Genomic DNA, 21295 nt, shown 5'->3' on the forward strand with positions numbered 1-21295 from the left:
CTTTATAGATGTCATAATGAACCTGGAGTTTTATTTTTCTCCAAACAGTTCGGGTTTTAGAACACATTTTGTGTAATTACAACAATATGTAACTTATGACCTGGTTGCATAAAGAAAACAGACACATGCATGGCCTTTTGCCACGTTCTATGGGAACTGCAGAAGACTGTGTCTTAACACCGATACTTGAGGTTTCATCTATGGACTAAAGCATTGTTTAACTGTAGCGCACTCTAGTGGACAAATTTGCACCGCTACTATGGCAACTGCTTATCAACAATCCACCGTAGGTCCGGCGGTAGAAATGTCTCAGGCTGGTGCGGAAACCCTGCTTAAAACCGTAATCGGGCACATTGTGCACGAGTGCAGGCTGAGGGGAGATGCGGTGTCGGAGACGCTGGCAGCTTTTATGGTCGGTAAAACGAAGTAAGCACTTAGTCGTTAAGCTAACGCTGCTGCTGCACACGTTCACGATGTTCTCAAACATCCACAGGTGTCTGCTGTGGTGCTGGACCCAAGAAATGGCTTTAATGTTGACAGGACCCTTACTAAAGATGATGTTCAAAAACTCGAAGAGGTGAGCTGCTTTATTTCTTTTTCTAATTGGTGTTAGTGGTTCTGAAAATCACTGTGTATGTTTGAGTCGAAATTCTGTTCTGTTACAAAATTAGGAGGTAGAAGGGGGCTTCCCATGATGCACTGCATTTCTTCTCCATTTAGTGAGGTTATGGGAGAAAGGCCAAGAGTCAGACGTTTCCATTTAACAGGAGGCAACTTCAAACAGGGAGTGGCAGCTGCGCTCTCCTCTTCTGAGTCCTGATTTTTTTAGATCCTGTTTTTTTTTTTTGTTTTTTTTTTGTGGCTATTTCATTTACTTCTGTAGTTTCTGTTTTGTTCCCTTGTCTTTGATTTCTCTTTATGACTACTATTGTATGACAGTAAAGCCCATTTTTATTAACATATATTACACTTGTTACACTTGTTACTGCTGAATCTGAGTTCACCCCTTCTTCTTTTGGTGTAAGACTAACACAAGCAATGATGGTAATCTATTCAGTTCAATTTATTTTTATTCATACAGCATCAAATCACAACAGAAGTCGCCTCACGATGCCTTATATTGTAAGGTAGCCCCTACAATAACACATACAGAGAAAAACCCAACAATCATATGACCCCTTATGAGCAAGCACTTTGGCGACAGCAGGAAGGTAAAAATTCCCTTTAGCAGGAAGAAACCTCCACCAGAACCAGGCTCGGGGAGGGGCGGCCATCTGTTGCAACCAGTTGGGGTGAGAGAAGGAAGACAGGATTAAAGACATGCTGTGGAAGAGAGCCAGAGATTAATAACAAATATGATTCAATGCAGAGAGGTCTATTAACACAGAGAGAGTGAGAAAGGTGACTGAAGAAGAAATACTCCATGCATCATGGGAGTCCCCCAGCAGCCTACACCTATTGCAGCATAACTAAGTGGGGATTCAGGATCACCTGGTCCAGCCCTAACTATATTCTTTAGCGAAAAAGGAAAGTTTTAAGCCTAATCTTAAAAGTAGAGATGGTGTCTGTCTCCCGAATCCAAACTGGAAGCTGAGAAGAAGAGGGGCCTGAAAACTGAAGGCTCTCCCTCCCGTTCTGTTTTTAATACTCTAGGAACAACAACAAGTAGGCCTGCAGTGCGAGAGCGAAGTGCTCTAATAGGGTGATATGGTACTACAAGCTCATTAAGATAAGATGGGGCCTGATTATTTAAGACCTTGTATGTGAGGAGCAGGATTTTGAATTCAATTCTGGATTTAACAGGAAGCCAATGAAGGGAAGCCAAAACAGGAGAAATATGCTCTCTCTTTCTTGTCCCTGTCAGGACTCTTGCTGCAGCATTTTGGATTAGCTGAAGGCTTTTCAGCAAGTTTTAGGACATGCTGATAATAATGAATTACAGTAGTCCAGCCTAGAAGTAATAAATTCATCAACTAGTTTTTCAGCGTCACTCTGAGACAGGATATTTCTAATTTTAGAGATATTGTGCAAATGGAAGAAAGCAGTCTTACATATTTGTTTAATATGTGCGTTGAAGGACATGTCCTGGTCAAAAATGACTCCAAGGTTCCTCAGCGTTACTGGAGGCCAAGGTAATGCCATCCAGAGTAAGCATCTGGTTAGATACCATATTTCTAAGATCTTCAGGGCCGAGTACAATAACCTCAGTTTGATCTGAATTAAGAAGCAGAAAATTAGAGGCCATCCAGGTCTTTATGTCTTTAAGACATTCCTGCAGTTTAACTAATTGGTGTGTGTTATCTGGCTTCATGGACAGATAAAGTTGTGTGTCATCAGCAAAGCAGTGAAAATGTCTCCCTCTGCAACATGTCTTCCAGCTGTGTCTGGATAAACTCACAGAAAAGTGCAGCCCATCCCTTGACACTATCAAAATGCAGGTGTGCTTTGACATGAATTATACCACGAAATGTAAGTATAACCTCATTCTGATTTTATGTGGCACCAACACATGTATGTAATGTATGCTAAGCTTGCTCGAGGTTGTTCAATTTTTTTATTTTTTTTTTAGATTTATTTTGCTATACAACATCTGTCTAGTCGTCTACAAATGCCAATGACCAATTATTAGCATCCATCTAGTTTCATCTGCTTATCTGGGTTCGGGTTGCAGGGGCAGCAGTCTAAGCAGAGAAGCTCAGCCCTAACTCTCACCAGCTACTTTTTCAAGCTTATCCAGGTTACATAATCTTTTCAGCGTATCATTGGTCTACCCATGGTCTCCTCCTAGTGGGACATGCCTGGAACACCTCACCGAGGAGGCATCCTAGCCAGATACCTGACCCACCTCAGCTGGCTAGTTTCGTTGTGGAGGAGTAGTAACTCTACTCTGAGGCCCTCTCAAATGACTTAACTCCTGTTTCTAAGGGAGAGGCCAGCCACCCCTTGAAGAAAGCTTATTCCTGTCACTTGTATCTGCAATCTCATTCTTTTAGGCCCTACCCAGAGCTTGTAACCATAGTGATGAGACTGTAGATTGACAGGTAAATCAACAGCTTCGCTTTTACAGACCAATCTTTTTCAGCAGTAGGTTTTCAGTACGTATGCAAGGAGAGGACGTAATGCTTTCCATGTCTTCATGTGCAGCTGCTTTGTAACAAATAAATGGCATACCTAGTGCTGCAATCAATAAAATCATCACATTGTTGCAGTCTTGTCCTATTTGTAGCAAAAGTGTTGCTTTTTGCCATTATATATTTTTTGTTCTTTACAGATCAAAGTAGGCTATGCTAAGTTGGTTCATTTTTGTGTCAACCAACGAGTCCAATCAATTGATAACCACTGTTGCATTTCCCATTATCTCCAACTTGGGTTTTATGTTTAGATGAGCTGTCTAATGCATAGAAAGCCTGGATGTGTTAAACTGCAGTTCAGCATAGCCATGCTGAACTTGTTTAACAGAGGCACTAGAGGTCATAAACCCCCATCTTAAATGATACATTTCCAGACTAGTTAAAACGTGTGTTGGTCAGCTTAGAAGCTGATTATCTGAAGCTGTCATATGTGGGTTTATTTAGTCATGTTTGTGCTATTGCAGTGCTCTATTTGAGTCACGTACAGACTTCAGACTGCAAAACCTTGCCACAATGACTTTTGGTGATGACCATGTGTGTTTGTGTAGGTGAGTTTCTTGAGGATATCCACCAGTCAGAAGAGTCCAAGCTGAGTCCACTGTGCAGAGAGATCACTGACAACAGGGTGAAATCAAGGAAGGAATTGGATGGCCTTTACCAGAAAATCACCACTTATATCCTGCAGCGCTCTGCTATGGGTTCGCCTACAGATACCAACACTATGGAAGAGGCTACAGGTCTCATACTACTTTTCATTGTTCCAACTACAATGTCATGTCTGCATACTGAAAATGTAATGCCACGTTACACCAAAGGCTGCGCTACTAATTCTAACCCCAGATCATCCAGACAGCACTTTCTGCTATTCTCAGTGATTCTCCAACATATGTCTTGTGAGCTGACTATGAACTTCAAAACATTTCTGATGAACCACAAGTCTGTTCATATTATGTAACATCAGACTTCCAGTTAGAAAGATCAGGTTCTGAAAGGGAGCAAATTGTCAGCAGTTTTCTGAATGGAATCTCTTCTATTCACAAAATAAATGAACAATTTTACATAATATGGTGCAGAGGTTCCCGGGGGGGTATAAGAAAAAAGAAAAAAAGAAAGCTTGGACACTGGCTTCACCTGCACAAGTGCCGAGGTAGGTCTCTGCGACAGAATTAGTTTCCCTTGCGTCGGCAGCACGCGCTGGGTTGTCCAAATCACGGACAAACAGTATCCCACATTCTTTATTTTTAGTTCACAAACACTTGTTGTAATAAATAACTACTCCTGACATTTTGGAGATGTTAGCTCTTTACAGTGGGGCAAAAAAGTATTTAGTCAGCCACCGATTGTGCAAGTTCCCCCACCTAAAATGATGACAGAGGTCAGTAATTTGCACCAGAGGTACACTTCAACTGTGAGAGACAGAATGTGAAAAAAAAAAATCCATGAATCCACATGGTAGGATTTGTAAAGAATTTATTCGTAAATCAGGGTGGAAAATAAGTATTTGGTCAATAACAAAAATACAACTCAATACTTTGTAACATAACCTTTGTTGGCAATAACAGAGGTCAAACGTTTACTATAGGTCTTTACCAGGTTTGCACACACAGTAGCTGGTATTTTGGCCCATTCCTCCATGCAGATCTTCTCGAGAGCAGTGATGTTTTGGGGCTGTCGCCGAGCAACACGGACTTTCAACTCCCGCCACAGATTTTCTATGGGGTTGAGGTCTGGAGACTGGCTAGGCCACTCCAGGACTTTCAAATGCTTCTTACGGAGCCACTCCTTTGTTGCCCGGGCGGTGTGTTTTGGATCATTGTCATGTTGGAAGACCCAGCCTCATTTCATCTTCAAAGTTCTCACTGATGGAAGGAGGTTTTGGCTCAAAATCTCACGATACATGGCCCCATTCATTCTGTCCTTAACACGGATCAGTCGTCCTGTCCCCTTGGCAGAAAAACAGCCCCATAGCATGATGTTTCCACCCCCATGCTTCACAGTAGGTATGGTGTTCTTGGGATGCAACTCAGTATTCTTCTTCCTCCAAACACGACGAGTTGAGTTTATACCAAAAAGTTGTACTTTGGTTTCATCTGACCACATGACATTCTCCCAATCCTCTGCTGTATCATCCATGTGCTCTCTGGCAAACTTCAGACGGGCCTGGACATGCACTGGCTTCAGCAGCGGAACACGTCTGGCACTGCGGGATTTGATTCCCTGCCGTTGTAGTGTGTTACTGATGGTGACCTTTGTTACTTTGGTCCCAGCTCTCTGCAGGTCATTCACCAGGTCCCCCCGTGTGGTTCTGGGATCTTTGCTCACCGTTCTCATGATCATTTTGACCCCACAGGATGAGATCTTGCGTGGAGCCCCAGATCGAGGGAGATTATCAGTGGTCTTGTATGTCTTCCATTTTCTGATGATTGCTCCCACAGTTGATTTTTTCACACCAAGCTGCTTGCCTATTGTAGATTCACTCTTCCCAGTCTGGTGCAGGTCTACAATACTTTTCCTGGTGTCCTTCGAAAGCTCTTTGGTCTTGGCCATGGCGGAGTTTGGAGTCTGACTGTTTGAGGCTGTGGACAGGTGTCTTTTATACAGATGATGAGTTCAAACAGGTGCCATTCATACAGGTAACAAGTGGGGGACAGAAAAGCTTCTTACAGAAGACGTTACAGGTCTGTGAGAGCCAGAGATTTTCCTTGTTTGAGGTGACCAAATACTTATTTTCCACCCTAATTTACGAATAAATTCTTTACAAATCCTACCATGTGAATTCATGGATTTTTTTTTTTCACATTCTGTCTCTCACAGTTGAAGTGTACCTCTGGTGCAAATTACTGACCTCTGTCATCATTTTAGGTGGGGGAACTTGCACAATCGGTGGCTGACTAAATACTTTTTTGCCCCACTGTATATAGTAAAGTTACAGTGGGATACAAATAATATCCGGCCTGTCCTACCACGATTTGTTTCCCCAGTTCAAATCAAGGACAAACAGTATAACACAGTTGTTTATGTTTTTGAACCCATTTTGCACACAGAGGCATTTTTTGAGAAATGTATTGATAGCAATGTTGAATATTACACAGGAAAAAAAAACAACTACACGTAAAATAATTACACCGTGACGCCTCTGCCTTTCTAAATGGAGGGACAGTAACTGCGTGTGTATACGTAAGCGTGTAAAACCTGAAGATAGTAAGATTAACAGTATTTTGTCTATCTGCCATTCTGCAATTCATCTCATGTAAACAACGTGGCGCACAGCGTGACGTGAAAAAAGGCACCACTCGTTGCGTGACTAACTCTGTATTCCTTGTCCACACGTAAACGCAAAAAACGGCGTTTTTTAAAAAAAAAAATCTGTTTTCAGTGATTCGAAACTCCGTTTACGTGTGGACGAAATGTCCAAACGCGTAGAAACAGCTGCGTTTTCAAAAATACCCGTTTAAGTGTGGACGTAGCGTAAAAGAGTTCTGAGATTATTTTATAACTACCTGTAATTTATTGCAGTTTACTTGTATTTGCTTAATTGTTTACTAAATGTTTGAGGTGTGAAATAAACCGCAACGGAGTTTGAAAACAAAATATGGGTGTGTGTGGTTGGAGGATATGTTTGTGCGGGGGGGGGGGGTGTTTAGTTGGTGGGGGGGCCCGAACATTTTTCTTGTAAAACAATGGGGGGGCCCAGCAAAAAAAAATTTGGGAAACACTGATATAGTGTAACAATTAGCCATGCAGTGAATGGTGGTGGTGGTGGTAATAATGATTATACATGCAGTGTGTCTAACGTTTGACTTCTCTTCTTCCTTTGCCATAGCTGTCCTGCAGAGCGTCTTCCCTCAGGCTGAACTGGGAAACTTTCGAGTGGCCTTAAAGAGAGACCAGGAGCAGCAGCTCAAAGAACTCACCATGATTGTTACTGGGATCCGACTCTTCAACAAAGCCAACAAGAGGGGTGAAGAGGAGGTTGACATCCATGAACTAAGTACAGTTTTTATGCTTATTTTTCACTTTGCCAGCTTGAGATTGATTGTTAGAAGACCTCTACTGTAGATTTAGCTCAGTGACTGTCTCTTTGCTATTTGAAATTATAAGCAGTCGCATGCAGTTAAAATACTTTTAAAAACATTTGTAGGCCGACCAACAACATTGGCCGACAGTTCACCAAATGAAATGAAATGTCTTCATGAACCAAAAAGTCCAGCTGTTTTCGTTTCAAGCCTGTAACACTATAGACCTTGCTCCATAATGGTGGTTTGTGAGTGTTGTACGACTGGGCAGAGGGGAGGGAGAGGGGACACCTCTGCAAAACGCAGTTTCAGTTCAGCAACATCCACTCTGTAAACCTGTGACAATCTCCCCAGTGTGTGTAGCTTTGCCCTGAGGGTTAGAACGTACACATCTTTTTTTTTTCTTGGTTGGGCTTGGACCTTTTTTGCAGTTTTCTTTAATCAGGTTGACAACTTAAGTGTCCGAGACATGAATGAAGTGTCCTGGTCAGTCAGTATCTCTTTCGATATGCCGACTCTGGAGATGACCTGAAACTGTGTCTACACGACACTCTTTGGTAAAGTGGTGCACAGCAGCATTGCTTCAGGTTATCCTGTTGCGTAATCCACCAGAACTAATACAAAGTGATATCCCTCTGCACTCCAGTGAAATGGCTTCATGGTATGTGGCTGCAGAATGTGTGAAGTGATGATGAGGTGGACCCAAAAGGAGAGAATCAACAGACGTGAAACTGGGACTTCACAAAAACAGAGCCGTTTTATTCATAGATTGCACGAAAACACAAACAAGGAGATAGGACTAAACTAGCAAGACAGTTAAACTCGGGAAACTAAACACTAGGAACCTAAAACATGAAATGCACATATGGGACAAGACGGGCTGGTGAGAACACACGTGGATGCACATGACAGACGGGGGAGACAAAGAATAAAGCACAATGAGAGGAACACGTGTACAGAAAAAGGAGACAAAAACATAACGACTGGACACACAGAGGGCGAGGGAGCTATATGCACAGAAACGTAAACACAGACAACAAGACAGATTCTCACAGGAGGCACAAAAAGGACCTAGCAGACGAGAGACTAAACTGGGAACACAAGAAAACTCAGAAACATAGAAAGAATAAACTCAAAACGAACTAGAGAAACTTACATCATCATTATAATACAAAAACACAATAAACTCAAAATGCTGGGTCCAACACCTAGAATTACAAATGGCCTGATGAGGTTTCCACCAGTGTGCTCAAACGGGACGTCCATTAACAGGAGTGGGTGCAAGGGTGCTTTTGGAAAGGGTGGCTGGTTCACCAGCTGACATTCTGGGCAGGGCGCACGCTATTGGTGCATGTCTTCCTGTGTTCTCCTAGTAGTTTTCTATCTGTTTCCCAGTTTAGTTCCTTAGCTTCCCAGTGTCATAGTGCTTTGATTTTAGTTCATATTTCTAGTTCCTCGCTTTTGGCTTTGTTTGTTGTATGATTAAAGAGTCATTTACAGCCAAAATAAAGCTGCCACTTTTAGTTCTCACCCTTGCGTTTATGAGTCCTGCATTTGGGTCCTACATCCTGCCTGCCACACAGTGAGCCTTGACATGTAAAGGCACTCAGCCTGGTCTTGTAGCCAGTTGAGCTGCTGTTGATGCACCAACACCTGCTCCCAATGCATCAACTCCACCACAATATCTGCCAGCGTCACTCAACTGCGTTAGTCATAGGCCCATCATCCCACAACTGGATTTCGGTACCAATCGTGACAAAAAGATCCAACGCACTCAGCATCACAAAGTAAGTGAACGTTTTTTTGTGGTGCTTCACACTCTTTAGTTTCTGCAGGCCTCCAGCTGCCTCCTTCAGCACAGCACACAGCTCTGGCATCAGGTAATTTTGTCCAACTCAAATAGGGGAGGCATGATTGATGATGGAGAGCTGCTGACCACACCCTGAATCTATCACTCCACCCTTCCATTGCAGCTGAGCCACAAATCACACCCCATTACATATGCATATGTGCACCTTAGATGTTGAGGGTTTCTGTGGGGAGGTTTAACTGTGGACAGTACTGTTTTAAAGAATCTGTCAGGTTCAGCCACTGACACAAGTTGTTACATCAAAAGAGGAAACAAACAGGTTACTCACAGGGCTGGGGGAGGCTTCAGGCTCTTACCCAACTCCACTCTGTCAGGCCTCTTTCCAGTGGTGATGGCAGCCAGCTCCAGCTCCAGCATCTCCCACATGTCAGCTTTCTGTTCTGTGTCCTGTGCTGTCACAGGGCTATCACGCCCTGACTCGGGTCCTCTCTTCTCTCCAGTTCTCCTCCTCCTATTCTTGCTTTCTAGTTCCCCTGCTGGATTTTCTCTTCCAGTCTTTCTTCAGCCTACTCAATCTTAATTTGGGGCATGATAAAGTCCAGCTGAATGTATATAGATTCACAAAACACACAGATCTAACAACAGTGATATTTATACCTTTTTGTGTTCTCCTTGCAGTGCCTGCAGTTCTTCAAGAGGCTCTTCCAGTCACCAGTAAAAGCATAGCAAATGAGCTGTGTGTGACACAGACTTTGGTGTTCAAGTACACTGTTGTGCTGGAGAAGCTAACAAGCTCTGATGTTCAGCTGGGACATTCTGACATGCCCGTTATTCTCCTCAAACAGGCTTTGTACAATGCCAGACAGCATGAAGTTTTCCTAAAAATGTTACTGGTAAGGTGGCAGTAACTTTAAACAAAATGTTAAAAACATGGTATTTACATGGAGACTACACCTGTTATAACAGTGATATCAGTCATTTAATAATAACAATAGTACCAACTTTTAGTGCTTTGCAAAAGTCTTGAGCTAGGAAAAAAGAAATGGGTGCAGTAATTAATTGAAACATGTGTACTACAGTATATTAAGACAGTGTTTTAAGCTGTGTACACACTGAAAGCTATTTGATCACCACATGATCATCATGAAGCTGACCACTGGGTGACTGGCCTGAAAGTTGAGCGAAGTTTATCTTGGGTCACGCCCACTTTCTGACTGGAGAGGTTCACCCATAGACGGCTGAAGCCACCGAATGTCATTTGTATGATCTCTCGTAGTGAAATCACTACAAAAAGCATCCAGTGCGTACATAGATAAAAGCAAAAACTGATTGTATAATTCTGAATTTAAAAGTCGGCAGCATTTAAGAGGATAAATAAATTTTTCCAGTGGGCGACTATCACGGACTAATGTGAAGTGTGTATCAATTAAAGCAAGATGCCTGTATAATTATAGAGTAGTGGTAACAACACAACATGAAGTGTACATTTTAAATACACTTATAAAATAACTGCATAATACTTTAACAATAACTAAACTAACAACCTTAAATTGCAGCTGAATAATATTGTCAAATAATAAAACTGAAAAATATTTTCTACCTGGATGTTGCATCCTGGGTCGAGCGCTTTAACCAGCTGTTTTACCAACCATATGGTCACAAAAGTGATGATCAGGCTGAAATAATTGAATACTGTTATTTCAGCCTTAGTCTCATTTTGGTTATTGAGTATTTTTTCCTTGAGATACTCACTATTAAAAGTTTGGACAATAAAAAAAGCACAAAACGAAACAAAGCATGCACAATGTTGTGTGTACACCCACTGCTATTTCATATGTACTACTGGGCATTTTAGGCTATTTTCATCTTATTTAAGGTGATTTTTTTTTTATATTAAAATATTTAGTGAAATATTAATTTTCCTGTACCACCAGGCTGATGCAAATTCATGTGCTAAGCATGTTGAAACCCTGCTGAGTGACGTCTCATCACAGATGAAGATGCTAAAAGAAACTGTGCAGTCAAAAACAGCAGTACCAGCTGCAACAGTTTTCGTAAGTTGCTTTGTTTTGAAGTGTTCTTAAGTTGTTACAGTTAATGTCTTTTTATATTTCATCTGAAGGAATAGATGGAAGTGTGTACAAGATTTTCTTTCTCCTTGATTCTTATATTTGTCTGTAACTAGAGTCTTTATTTTGTCATTTCTCATTATTCAAGATGCTGTCAAAGTTATGGTTTGAACTTCGGGATGAGGGTGAGTTCCTGAACATGCTCAATAAAATCATGCTCAGACTCCAGCCCTTCTCTGCCTCCCAGGCCAGGATTTTCTCTGAAGCATATCTAGAAAGTCTGTTGGAGGACTCAGAGGTGAAGACAGACGAACAGAGAATGCTTGAGTCTTCAGGTATGGCTTTGGTCACCCACAGAAACAAAACTGCATTTTCCACAAGAGTTACAAAAAAGAGAAATGAAGATCTATGCTTTTGCCAGTCTTAAATGTGGTTGTGATTTATTTTGTCTTTCAGATAACTGCGTTGATCCAGCTTCCCTGAAGACACAGGAATGGCTTTTTCCTGAAACAACAGTCAATTTTGAGGAAATGCCCCTACAGTATAATGGATTCTGTGGCTACACACTTGTAACCAGAGATGGCCTTCTACTTCCAGGTACGATTCCAGTGTGATGGTTTTTTGCTTAGGTAAAACACATTTAGGTGTGTGAGTAAAGGTGTCAGCTTTCTTTAAAAACACTCATGAAGTTGCAGGGAATTATGAAGTTGTTCTCTGAATGGTCACAAAGGTGGTGACCAAAGCCTCTTCATAGCTATAATTATACTGCCTTCCTGATCCCATCCATCCATCCATCCATCCATCCATCCATCCATCCATCCATCCATCCATCCATCCATCCATCCATCCATCCAGAATTTAGGCTAGTATTGTAATTAAAATGTTATATTATAAAATTCAAAAATGGAATGCAGTCAACTGTGTCTGAGACACCTTTTAGAAGCTCTAGTTAAGAATGTGTAATGCCTTTGATTTTCCAAGTATAACGTTTTATTGTTGATTGTGAAGTCACGATTATTCCAAACTGGTGAGTGAAGAGGACGAAGCTGCTGACTTGGTGCTCAGTCATGCTGACAGAGTTGATGCTATAACATATATATATATATATATACAGTGATGTGTGTTAATAGTCTTGGCATAATGCTTGTTCAAGTTTGTAACTAGAATGAATCAGATTTAGGTTTATTGAACCAGGTTCAGCTGGACAAAGGTAGTGATATTTGGGGTGGGGTTTGGAAGTCATTTGCCTTCTGTGGGTGGTTGGAGAGCTGTTTGAATGGTCACCTAACATGTGTAATACTAATGATAGTCTGGACTCTCTTACCTGTCTGTAAAACTTGCTTTTGGCCTTAAATGTACTGCAGCTATTTTCCACAGATTTGTTGAATTTGCTGTATTTTAAAAGAATGCAATCCCTACAATCTACGTAATATATTTTACAAATCGTGTTTTTCAAGTATTTATTTTTTATTTTTTTATTCCCTACACTTCGGTTGAGGGATCATATGATGATACTGCTTTAATTGCACAGAATCAGTATAGAAATAATATCAGTTGTTGATCATTCTTAGTAGTCTGTGGGAGCACTGTTTGGCGTCACTCATTAAGACCAGGCTGAATGCTAACAACGTGTTAATTCTCTCCTACATGTCAGCACATCAGATTTTTCCACCTATGACTAACTAAATAAATAAATACTGCAGTATTAGGTTGACACTGATTTACAGGACATGTACCTGTTTTTGCAGCTGGACTGTCTCTTTCACAGCCCTGAATTTCTGAACCAGAGTATTAAAATTAATCATAAAGGTGATATACTAAGATTAGCAGCAGACAACTTGAGTAAAGCTGTCCATCAAGTAAGCAGGCATGGCTGTGATTGTTGCCACTATGATGTTATTGGAAAGCATAAATGGTGGGGATTACCAATAGTTTTTAAGCACAGTGTTAGCCAATACAAGTCTTTGATGATAAGGCTAATATGAGTGTTTATCTTAGTGAAACTTCTCACCTGTGTAATTAGATACATTAATCGGTTAGTTAACTGGGCACTCAAAGCACTTCATCACATAAGACTTCATAGAAGCACTTTTTTCTATACTTAAGCACCTTGTCTAACATTCAGTCTCCTTCTCTGATGGGTGGATCAGGGGGAAGATTGTTTCATTAACTTCAAATTAAATGAACATAGAGTAGATCAAAGGGAGGCTGTAGACCAATATTATATTAATGTTTATCTCTTGCAGGTAATCCATACATCGGAGCCCTGAAACACAAGGAGAAGCTCTATGTTTTTACCTCCAAAGAAGCTGCCATGAAGTTTGCCCTTAGTCCAGACAGCTTTGTTGCAGAGGTTGCAGAAAAAGCCAAATACTCCCCTGAACTCATTCAGCTCCTCAAACTCCACCAACAGTTTTCCTGTATTAGTCCATACTCTGATGTGAGCAGACTCTCACAGGTAACTTTCTAATAGCCACAACACACACTTCAAAAACATTTAATGAAATTCACAGGAGCTTTTAAAACTTTCTTATGTTTGGACAATCTGTTGGTAGTAACTGATTTCGACTTTTGGTTTGGCAGACCCAGCCAAGAAAGGGTTTACCGGTGAAGCCAGGTATAAAATGTGAGTGTGGCACTCAGACTGAAATTCACCCTGTGGAGAAAAACATTGTCAAGTCATATGAGTGGAATGAGTGGGAGCTTAGACGAAAAGCTCTCAAATTGGTGAGACACGTTCATTTATTTTTCTCACTTTGTAGTCTGATGTGTGCTAAGTGTTGAAACCTATAGTAATACTTAACGGTGTTATAACTTAAAAGTATGACATTTTCTACAAACAGCGTTAGGTAATATATTAAACTTGGGTTGCTTGTAACCTTTTTCAGAGAGAAGTGTTTGTCATTCATTTAAAATGTACAATGTAAACTGTTCTGTTTTTGAATGATTCATGAATGTGAAAAGACTTATCAGCAGTAGCAGAATATCAAAAGTCACAGAACAGAATAGTAGTATTGGAACAGTTGAGAGGCCACCCTGCCTGGAGCTGTCCAGTGGATTGCACAGATTTGTCACTTCCAGACAGGTTCAGCCCGTTTAATCACTTTCCATAAGAAAGCCACAACTCAGGGTGGAAAAAGCCATAAAGTAAGCAGCGGATCATGGCCTAGACTCGGCATTGTTTATCCCACTCAGTGAGTCTACAGGTTAGATTAGTCTCACGTTTGTGAAAGGCATTGGAGGCAGACAATGGAGATGGAGAACCTCAGGAGCCCACCTGATGGTGACGAAGACCCTCAGGAGACCCTGGAATTCTCTGTCAGCCACGGTCAATTCTGACTACCTTCTTTCTGGCCCATAAAAAGGGAGTAAATGGGCTAAACCTTTCTGGAAGTGGCAAATCTGTGCAATCCAACTGGACGGCTCTAGGCAGGGCATGGAAGTAAGTGTCATGAACGAAAACAAACGCGCATATGCAGGGTGGCCATCCGACGCTCACAGTTATAGTAGCTTTTTGTTTGATGTGTCCTGATGCTCTTTCTTTCTGTCTCCATGTTTTACAGTTTTACAATTTGATGTGGTTTTATCAGAAGTTACATTTTCCTTCATAAGTGTCCCTTCTGATTGTGCTTGGATTATCTTTTCAATTACTGTATGTGCTATAGTGTTTTTTTTTTCTTATATAATTTTCTTGTGTACTTTATAATAGAACTTCATAGACCTCATAGCACCCCAATGACATGCAGAAATGGTCACATTTACACATTTTAGCAGATATTAGTTTACTGTACATTTATACTTACTATAAACTTACTGCATTTATAGTAAGTATTTTAAGTGCTTAAAGTCTTTGTGTGTATGTTTGTGTGTCGATGTGTAACTTTGCTGCTTTTATTAAGAATGAATATGTTAATTTCTTGGAACAAGGCGTCCCACGGCAGCCTCAGGTTCATCTTTACCTGTACAGCTTTTGTCATTAACAACCCTTCTCTAAATGAACATTGTGCTGTCTGTGTTCTGAGCCTATATCCAGTGAGCTGCAGTTCTCTGGGAGAAAATACTTTGTTGATATTAGTTATCAGAGGAGAATGGCCTAATATCTTTGGGCTGGACAGGAACTCTAATAACCACTTATTACATCTAATGAATGCAGAAAGGTCTCTTTGAACACATCACACTTTGAATCTGGTACAGTATGTATGTGCTCAAAAAAATTATCGGATAGAATAAAACAGACACGATAGAAAATAGCCTGGTCTGATGAGTCTAGATTTTTGCCACAACATTTGAATGTAGTGTAAAAATGTGGTGTAAACACCATGAACAGGACATTTAAGGCCAAACAAACAGACTGAGAAAAAGCACATACACCAGGGCTGTTGCATTAATAAATGCAGGGAGATAAATCAATGCAAAAACACAACCTTCAACTGTGCAATATTTTCTTTTTTTTCTTTTTAGCTGTGCAATATTCTTCTTCTTCTTTTAACTGTGCAATATTTCCAAGGAACCGTGCAATATTCTAAGGACTGAATCACTGTGTGTATTCTCACTTGTTCATTCTGATATACAGTCTTGTACATACTATATTTTTTTTCTTTGTTTAAAATTTATTGTACAGATATACTTCTTTTTCTTAAAAGTGCCCTTTTTTTACTTGTACTGAACGGGTTTGCATACAGTTTTCGTTGTTCGAAAGCACACTGACAGTAAAGATTGTGGTTCTGGAAACCCTGATCCATCTTGCCTTGGATCAGCAGCCCAGGTTGCTCCTGGTGGTGGTATAATGGCATGAGGGATATTATCTATGCATACTTTGAAGTCCATTAGTAGCAACCAAGCATTTTTTTAAATGCCTGGGTAGTATTGTTGACCTTTCCCATCCCTTTATAGCCACAGTGTAACCACCTTCAGATGGCTTAACACATCCTGTTACAAAGCTTAAATCATCTCAAAAGGATTTTATGAACATGACAATGAGTTGTCATTGTAGCACTGAAATGGGCTTCACAGTCACCATCGCAGTCCAACAGAGTACTTATAAGAACTTTTATAGTGGATTATATAGGATAGGATTTCGAACGGGATTTTCATCATGTATGTGGAAGCCAATGAATGTGTAGCAGCTATGTGATGCTATTGGACCAAAATCCTAAAAGGATTGTTTCCATCACCTTGTTGAGTATATGCTACAAGAACTGAGGGAGTTATGAAAGGCAAACTCTAACCTGGTACTAGCAAGATGTAACTAACAAAGTTAACTGGACCTTACTGTATTACAGTGGTTTCAAGAGTTGGGTTCTGTTTGTGTCTCAATGCACGACTTTATTTACTGACCTTTCATTTCCATGCTTCATATCTCTAGGCCAATCTTCAGACCAGAGTTACCGTTTCAGTACAGACTGACCTGAGTCACATGAAGCGGGAAAATGTCACTCAGACCTGGCTTCCTAAGAATGCTGCCTGTCAAAGCAAGAGAGATGGTGCAAGCCAAGTGCCTAAACCTCAAACCTTTGTAGCAGGTCTGAGAGGACAAAGGGGTGCACATGTTGTCAAAGCAAACCTGACCAGATCTGTGGATGATTAAAGAGAAATAGTTAACAAAATAAAAGTTGATGTAAGAATCTTCTTGTTGTTTTTATCCTTTTTCTTTTATATAGCCTATACCCTCTGGACACACCACCTGCAGTGCTTTTGTTTACAGCACTTGACCCTAAAATTTTAAACCCTGGAAACATGATTCCTGGACTACACCAGACAAGATGCCTAGCTCTAGTTTGAAGTTATGATTCTGTGGCACTATGCAGATCAGCATCCACTAACCCCGCTCTGTGATTTTACATGCCTAACAAGCCTAGGTGCTTGATTTTATACACCTGTGGCTGTGAAAGGGGCCATTGGAAGACCTGAATTAAATGATTTGGATAGGTGAAAGCTCTCACATCTCTCTCTCTCTCTCTCTCTCTCACTCACACACACACACACACACACACACACACACACACACACACACACACACACACACACACACACACTATTAATAAAGTCTGTGTGATTAGTTTCAGGTTCATGCTCCGGTCACAGCTGGCTTTTTTGATACACCTGGGGTATTGCATGTCATGTTAAACATACATTATATCTTTGTTAAGAACAGCAGAAACTGATCCAACATGCCCCAATTTCTCCTTGTTTATCTGAATGCAAGTAGCTACCCTTTGTAACCAAAGAGTCAGGAAGTGTATCTGAAAGTGATGCAGGTCTGTGGTGGATATTTTTCAGAAACAGACACAGGAAACAATAACTAAAACTAAAACCAGGACAAATTGAATCTTGACATTTGCAAAATCATAAATAGCACTCATTTAGTGATCTTTAATTCCAAAAGGCAATCACTACCTTTAATGTAATGGTTGCACAGGAGATACTGTGAGCAGTGTCTAAGTACATAGCTTGTGCATCTTATTAACACAGGCAGTTAAAAACGCCATCCTTTGAAGCAAGTGGTCGTATACAGTCAACATCATATACATTATAATAATCTGTAATACAGCATGCCTTGTTCCATGTCTTGGTTTTCTTTGTAAGCTTTGCATTTTTGTATCACTTGGAAGCATTTCAAAACACACCTTCTTGCATTGACACTAGCCTAGAGCTTCACTTAATAATGTGAACAGTAAGATAAGACAAGAGTGCATACACAGATAGTGACTACATTAACATGAGGCTAGGAGCGGTGTTTAAAACAGTATGAGCATCATAATATCACAGTATGATTTAAGCACGTTTTCTTTTTCCCCCCTTAAAAGGTACACAGTGAGTACGAGACTATTTTATTTTGGGGGAAATTATCTGCTCAAACAGCCAATACGATGGCTGAAGCTGCAGCCGATGCACAAGTTCATGAAGATGGAGTACTGGCAATGGCCATCAGATGCTGGCTGCACAGAAATCTCCAACTGCATAGAATTTCATTGATAATGTCCCAAACTGTCCAATCCCATGTTTTTCACATCAAGATTGATTCTCCAGAGCTAAAATCCTTCCTCCTGTTAAAATCCATCAAAAAGGTATTAAGGCTAGAATTGTATGTTTTGGACCACATTTACTCGTTTGACAGGTGTCACAGCCTATCAGGTGTCAGTCCTGGTGGATCAGTGTTCCACTGACGTCCATCCATTTGAATTTTCCAGACTGCAGGCGAAGGGGTAAACCCAAGTCAAATCAAGATCTGTAATGTCACTGCCACAGACAATCTACACCTCCTAAATATGTTCGTTTAAGGTACAATAACAAGGGCACGATGCACACTGACAGTAACAGAAGTCCATTTTATACTCTCAAACCCATCGTCTCAAACCATGTTTCATGGAGAATATGCAATAGACATTCCTCTTTCATTATGGCTCTTCTTCCATTCTATTTTCATTCTTTCATTGAGAACAGGTATAGTTACTGACCCCTCATTCAATACTTAGGAGACAATATCAGGCCCTGAGATAGTGTTAAAAGAGGTCAGACATTGTACAGAGACAATGGCTAAGGTTGGGGATCATGCACAGACAACATGTGGCATGTTTTTAGTCACATTTCAATGCACATTTTAAGAATCAATTTTTAGTAGGCAACATGACAACTAACACATCATAAGAAAGTCAGGCCTTTATGTTTTAATGTTCCACACAGCATTTTTTTTTCTGTTTTCATATTTATTATGCTTGAGACACGGATGAAGTCACAACAAAGTTGTACGTCTGTGTGTACACATAAGACCTCATTTAAGACACCTCCAATTCTGTCACTGACATCCAAACTTTCATCACACATCTAACAGTGCCAGTTCTGTTTTTAAGTCTAATTTTTTAATGCTAACACTTTTGAATCTGGAGAGTGATCTGCATCAGCTTATTTTTTACAATTTCATTTGGTTCTTTACAAACCACATCATCTGCATGGTTGGACACATTGGTAATTGCTGCCATGTCTAAATGTTTCTGGATCATTTCTAAAAGCGGGGCCCCGTGTAGATGGTCAGAACAGTTTCTTGTAGCTCCGCCCATGCCAAAACTTTATATGTTTGTTTATATTTCATTTCAAATTCAAGTGAAAGTGCAGTGTACAGAAGAAACAGTGCTGACTAACAACTTGTGGTTGTATATGACATGTACTGTATACTATGACAAAACAGAAAATTCCCTTTCCCACTTGGACAATTGAAATCTCTCCATGGGATACGTGTGTATCTTTATAGATTATAGCTGAGTACAGTACAATTGAGAAAAACAATGGACATAGCTGACAACTTTTACTATAACTTAACAATCATTTGTCAAAGAACAATGACAGAAACCCTTCCAGGTCTTGATTTATAGAAAGTAACATCTATGCCTCAGATCCATAGAGCCCATTGAATATGTGACCATTACTGTATATATCAAAAAGGAAAGGTTCTGTCCTTGCTCAAGCACACACAGGAATAAGGGAGAGGCACTAATGGTGGTATTTAAAAACCCATCTGTAGGATCATGCAGAGTCTATCTTAATATGGAGATCTGTATCATGGGTTTTGTCATCCTCGTTCTCTTTGGTGTGCTCCTGTATAAGCCCATTTTGCAGCTTGCAAGCTTCCACAAACAGTGGAAAATCCGACAAACTGGTGTTGCATTCCTTGTCTTCGTTTTCATCCTCTCCTTCGTCTTTTCTTCTTCCTTCATCTGTCGTAGGTATGCTGCAGTCAAAAGCAGGTATGCTGTAACCGTACGCTTCACTATGAGGCCGGCGAGTTTCATCTGGGATGTTTTTCTTTAGGTCTCTATTCCTGTTACGCTTGGCTAGCTTGGTGACGGAGCCAAGGCGATTAAAAATGTTGTCCTCAGACATGGTTTGGGAGCTGGAGCGTCGGTCACACTGTTCGGCCTCTCGCAGTCGAAGGTTGTTTAGCTTAGTGTCGATACTTTCCTGGGAAGAAGTCTTATAGTTGTTGGCATCCAGACTGTTGAAGATGGCACGCCGTTCTGGGGAAAGCATGTCCAGGGACACAGCACGCTGGTCCAGGCCTAGCTGCCGTCTCTCCATGCTTCGGATGGTTGCAGCTCGCTGTAACTTGTCGTGGACTTCTATGCTCATGCGCCGGCGTGTCTCTCTGAACTCAGCTCGAACATTTGCTTTCCACTCAGCTGCATGAGCTTTGATCTCTCCAACCTCAGGAAAAGAATATTGTCAGATATAAGGTTTAGTAAATATACTGCACTAGGTTCCCTTTACCTTATTGTGTGCACCCCACCTGCAGAGCCCCTGAAAACAGAATGTCTGTTTTCTTATCACATGGTAATCAGAAACATACTTCTCTGAGTACTTGGAACATGAGACAAATTAGATTAGATGTTAATTCAAAACAGAAGGGATTCTCACTGGAATATGTCACCAGTCAGAAATAGGTTGAACTGTAAGGATGAATAACTTTGGCAGGCAAAATCTGACTAAATACAAATTAATGTATATGACAGAATAAACTGCTGTATAGTAAAATTATGGCAATTTGGTGGCACCCAGATTAGAGGTTTAATGTGAAAACGTACCTCTTCTTTTGTCTTTTTGGACAGCACCCTCAGCCAGTCACTGATCATGTTCAACACTGCAGCAAAATAAGCCAGGCCACCCAAGATCCAGAACCACACTAGCGGTCTGTACCACTCCCGGTACTCAATTCTCCGGTCTCCACCTGATCAGGAAAAAACAAACAAACTTGTAACTGCCTGCAGGTGTCCTCTCCCGAACCTTTCAGGGATTGAAAGGGGGGAATTCATGTATTTTGTTTTATCTGTTTTGGGTCCACAAGCACAGACAAAAACATAACTGGCATAAGTATTTGTTATAGGAGCAGGTGTTGTTTTTTTCTTTATTAGGAAATGTCACAACAGGACCGAGGCCTTCATCCATTACAGGTAAACCTGTCCTTAATGGAGAATTGACATTTCAGTCCAGGGCTGATTTTAGTCTTTGCACAGAATAAAGACAATGCTATCTGACAGTTATAAAATATGTTGAATTACCAATGTGCAGAAGACAATTTACATACTGTTACTAAAAATTGTGGTTGTAAAGCAATCTACATATAAAAACACCAAAGCAGTGACTCAGTTACTCATTACAGTACTTCAGGCTTCCCAAAGTACTTGGAAAACTAGGTGAAGAGAGGAGCTGAGCTATTGCTTGATCACCACTAAGTACACCAAGTGAAGGTGTACTGAGAGCATCTGGCAGAGGCTTTGG

The 21295-nt window shown here is 40.7% G+C and overlaps 2 protein-coding genes across 3 annotated transcripts in view; one reads left to right on the forward strand and one right to left on the reverse strand.

The window, feature by feature from the left end:
• The first annotated feature begins 180 nt into the window (after positions 1-180).
• cfap206 (cilia and flagella associated protein 206) lies at positions 181-16646 on the forward strand. Its single transcript, XM_004564732.3, has 12 exons — positions 181-412; positions 494-577; positions 2379-2469; positions 3680-3868; positions 6955-7122; positions 9636-9850; positions 10892-11011; positions 11175-11361; positions 11483-11623; positions 13273-13484; positions 13610-13753; positions 16392-16646. The coding sequence occupies exons 1-12, from the start codon at positions 260-262 to the stop codon at positions 16611-16613; spliced, it is 1926 nt and encodes a 641-aa protein (XP_004564789.2). The 5' UTR covers positions 181-259; the 3' UTR covers positions 16614-16646.
• A 738-nt stretch (positions 16647-17384) lies between these two features.
• The window catches only part of kcnk10a (potassium channel, subfamily K, member 10a), a 33485-nt gene continuing 29574 nt past the window's right edge, over positions 17385-21295 (reverse strand). For both annotated transcript variants that reach the window (XM_076874303.1, XM_076874302.1), the window contains 2 exons: positions 20602-20744; positions 17385-20224 (listed from right to left, as the gene is read on the reverse strand). In XM_076874303.1, coding sequence (XP_076730418.1) covers positions 19547-20224; positions 20602-20744 — 821 coding nt within the window. In that variant the 3' untranslated portion in view covers positions 17385-19546. The remainder of the gene's footprint in view (positions 20225-20601; positions 20745-21295) is intronic.

The sequence above is a fragment of the Maylandia zebra genome, linkage group LG15 (genome assembly GCF_041146795.1).
Source record: "Maylandia zebra isolate NMK-2024a linkage group LG15, Mzebra_GT3a, whole genome shotgun sequence".
Classification (NCBI taxonomy): Eukaryota; Metazoa; Chordata; class Actinopteri; order Cichliformes; family Cichlidae; genus Maylandia; species Maylandia zebra.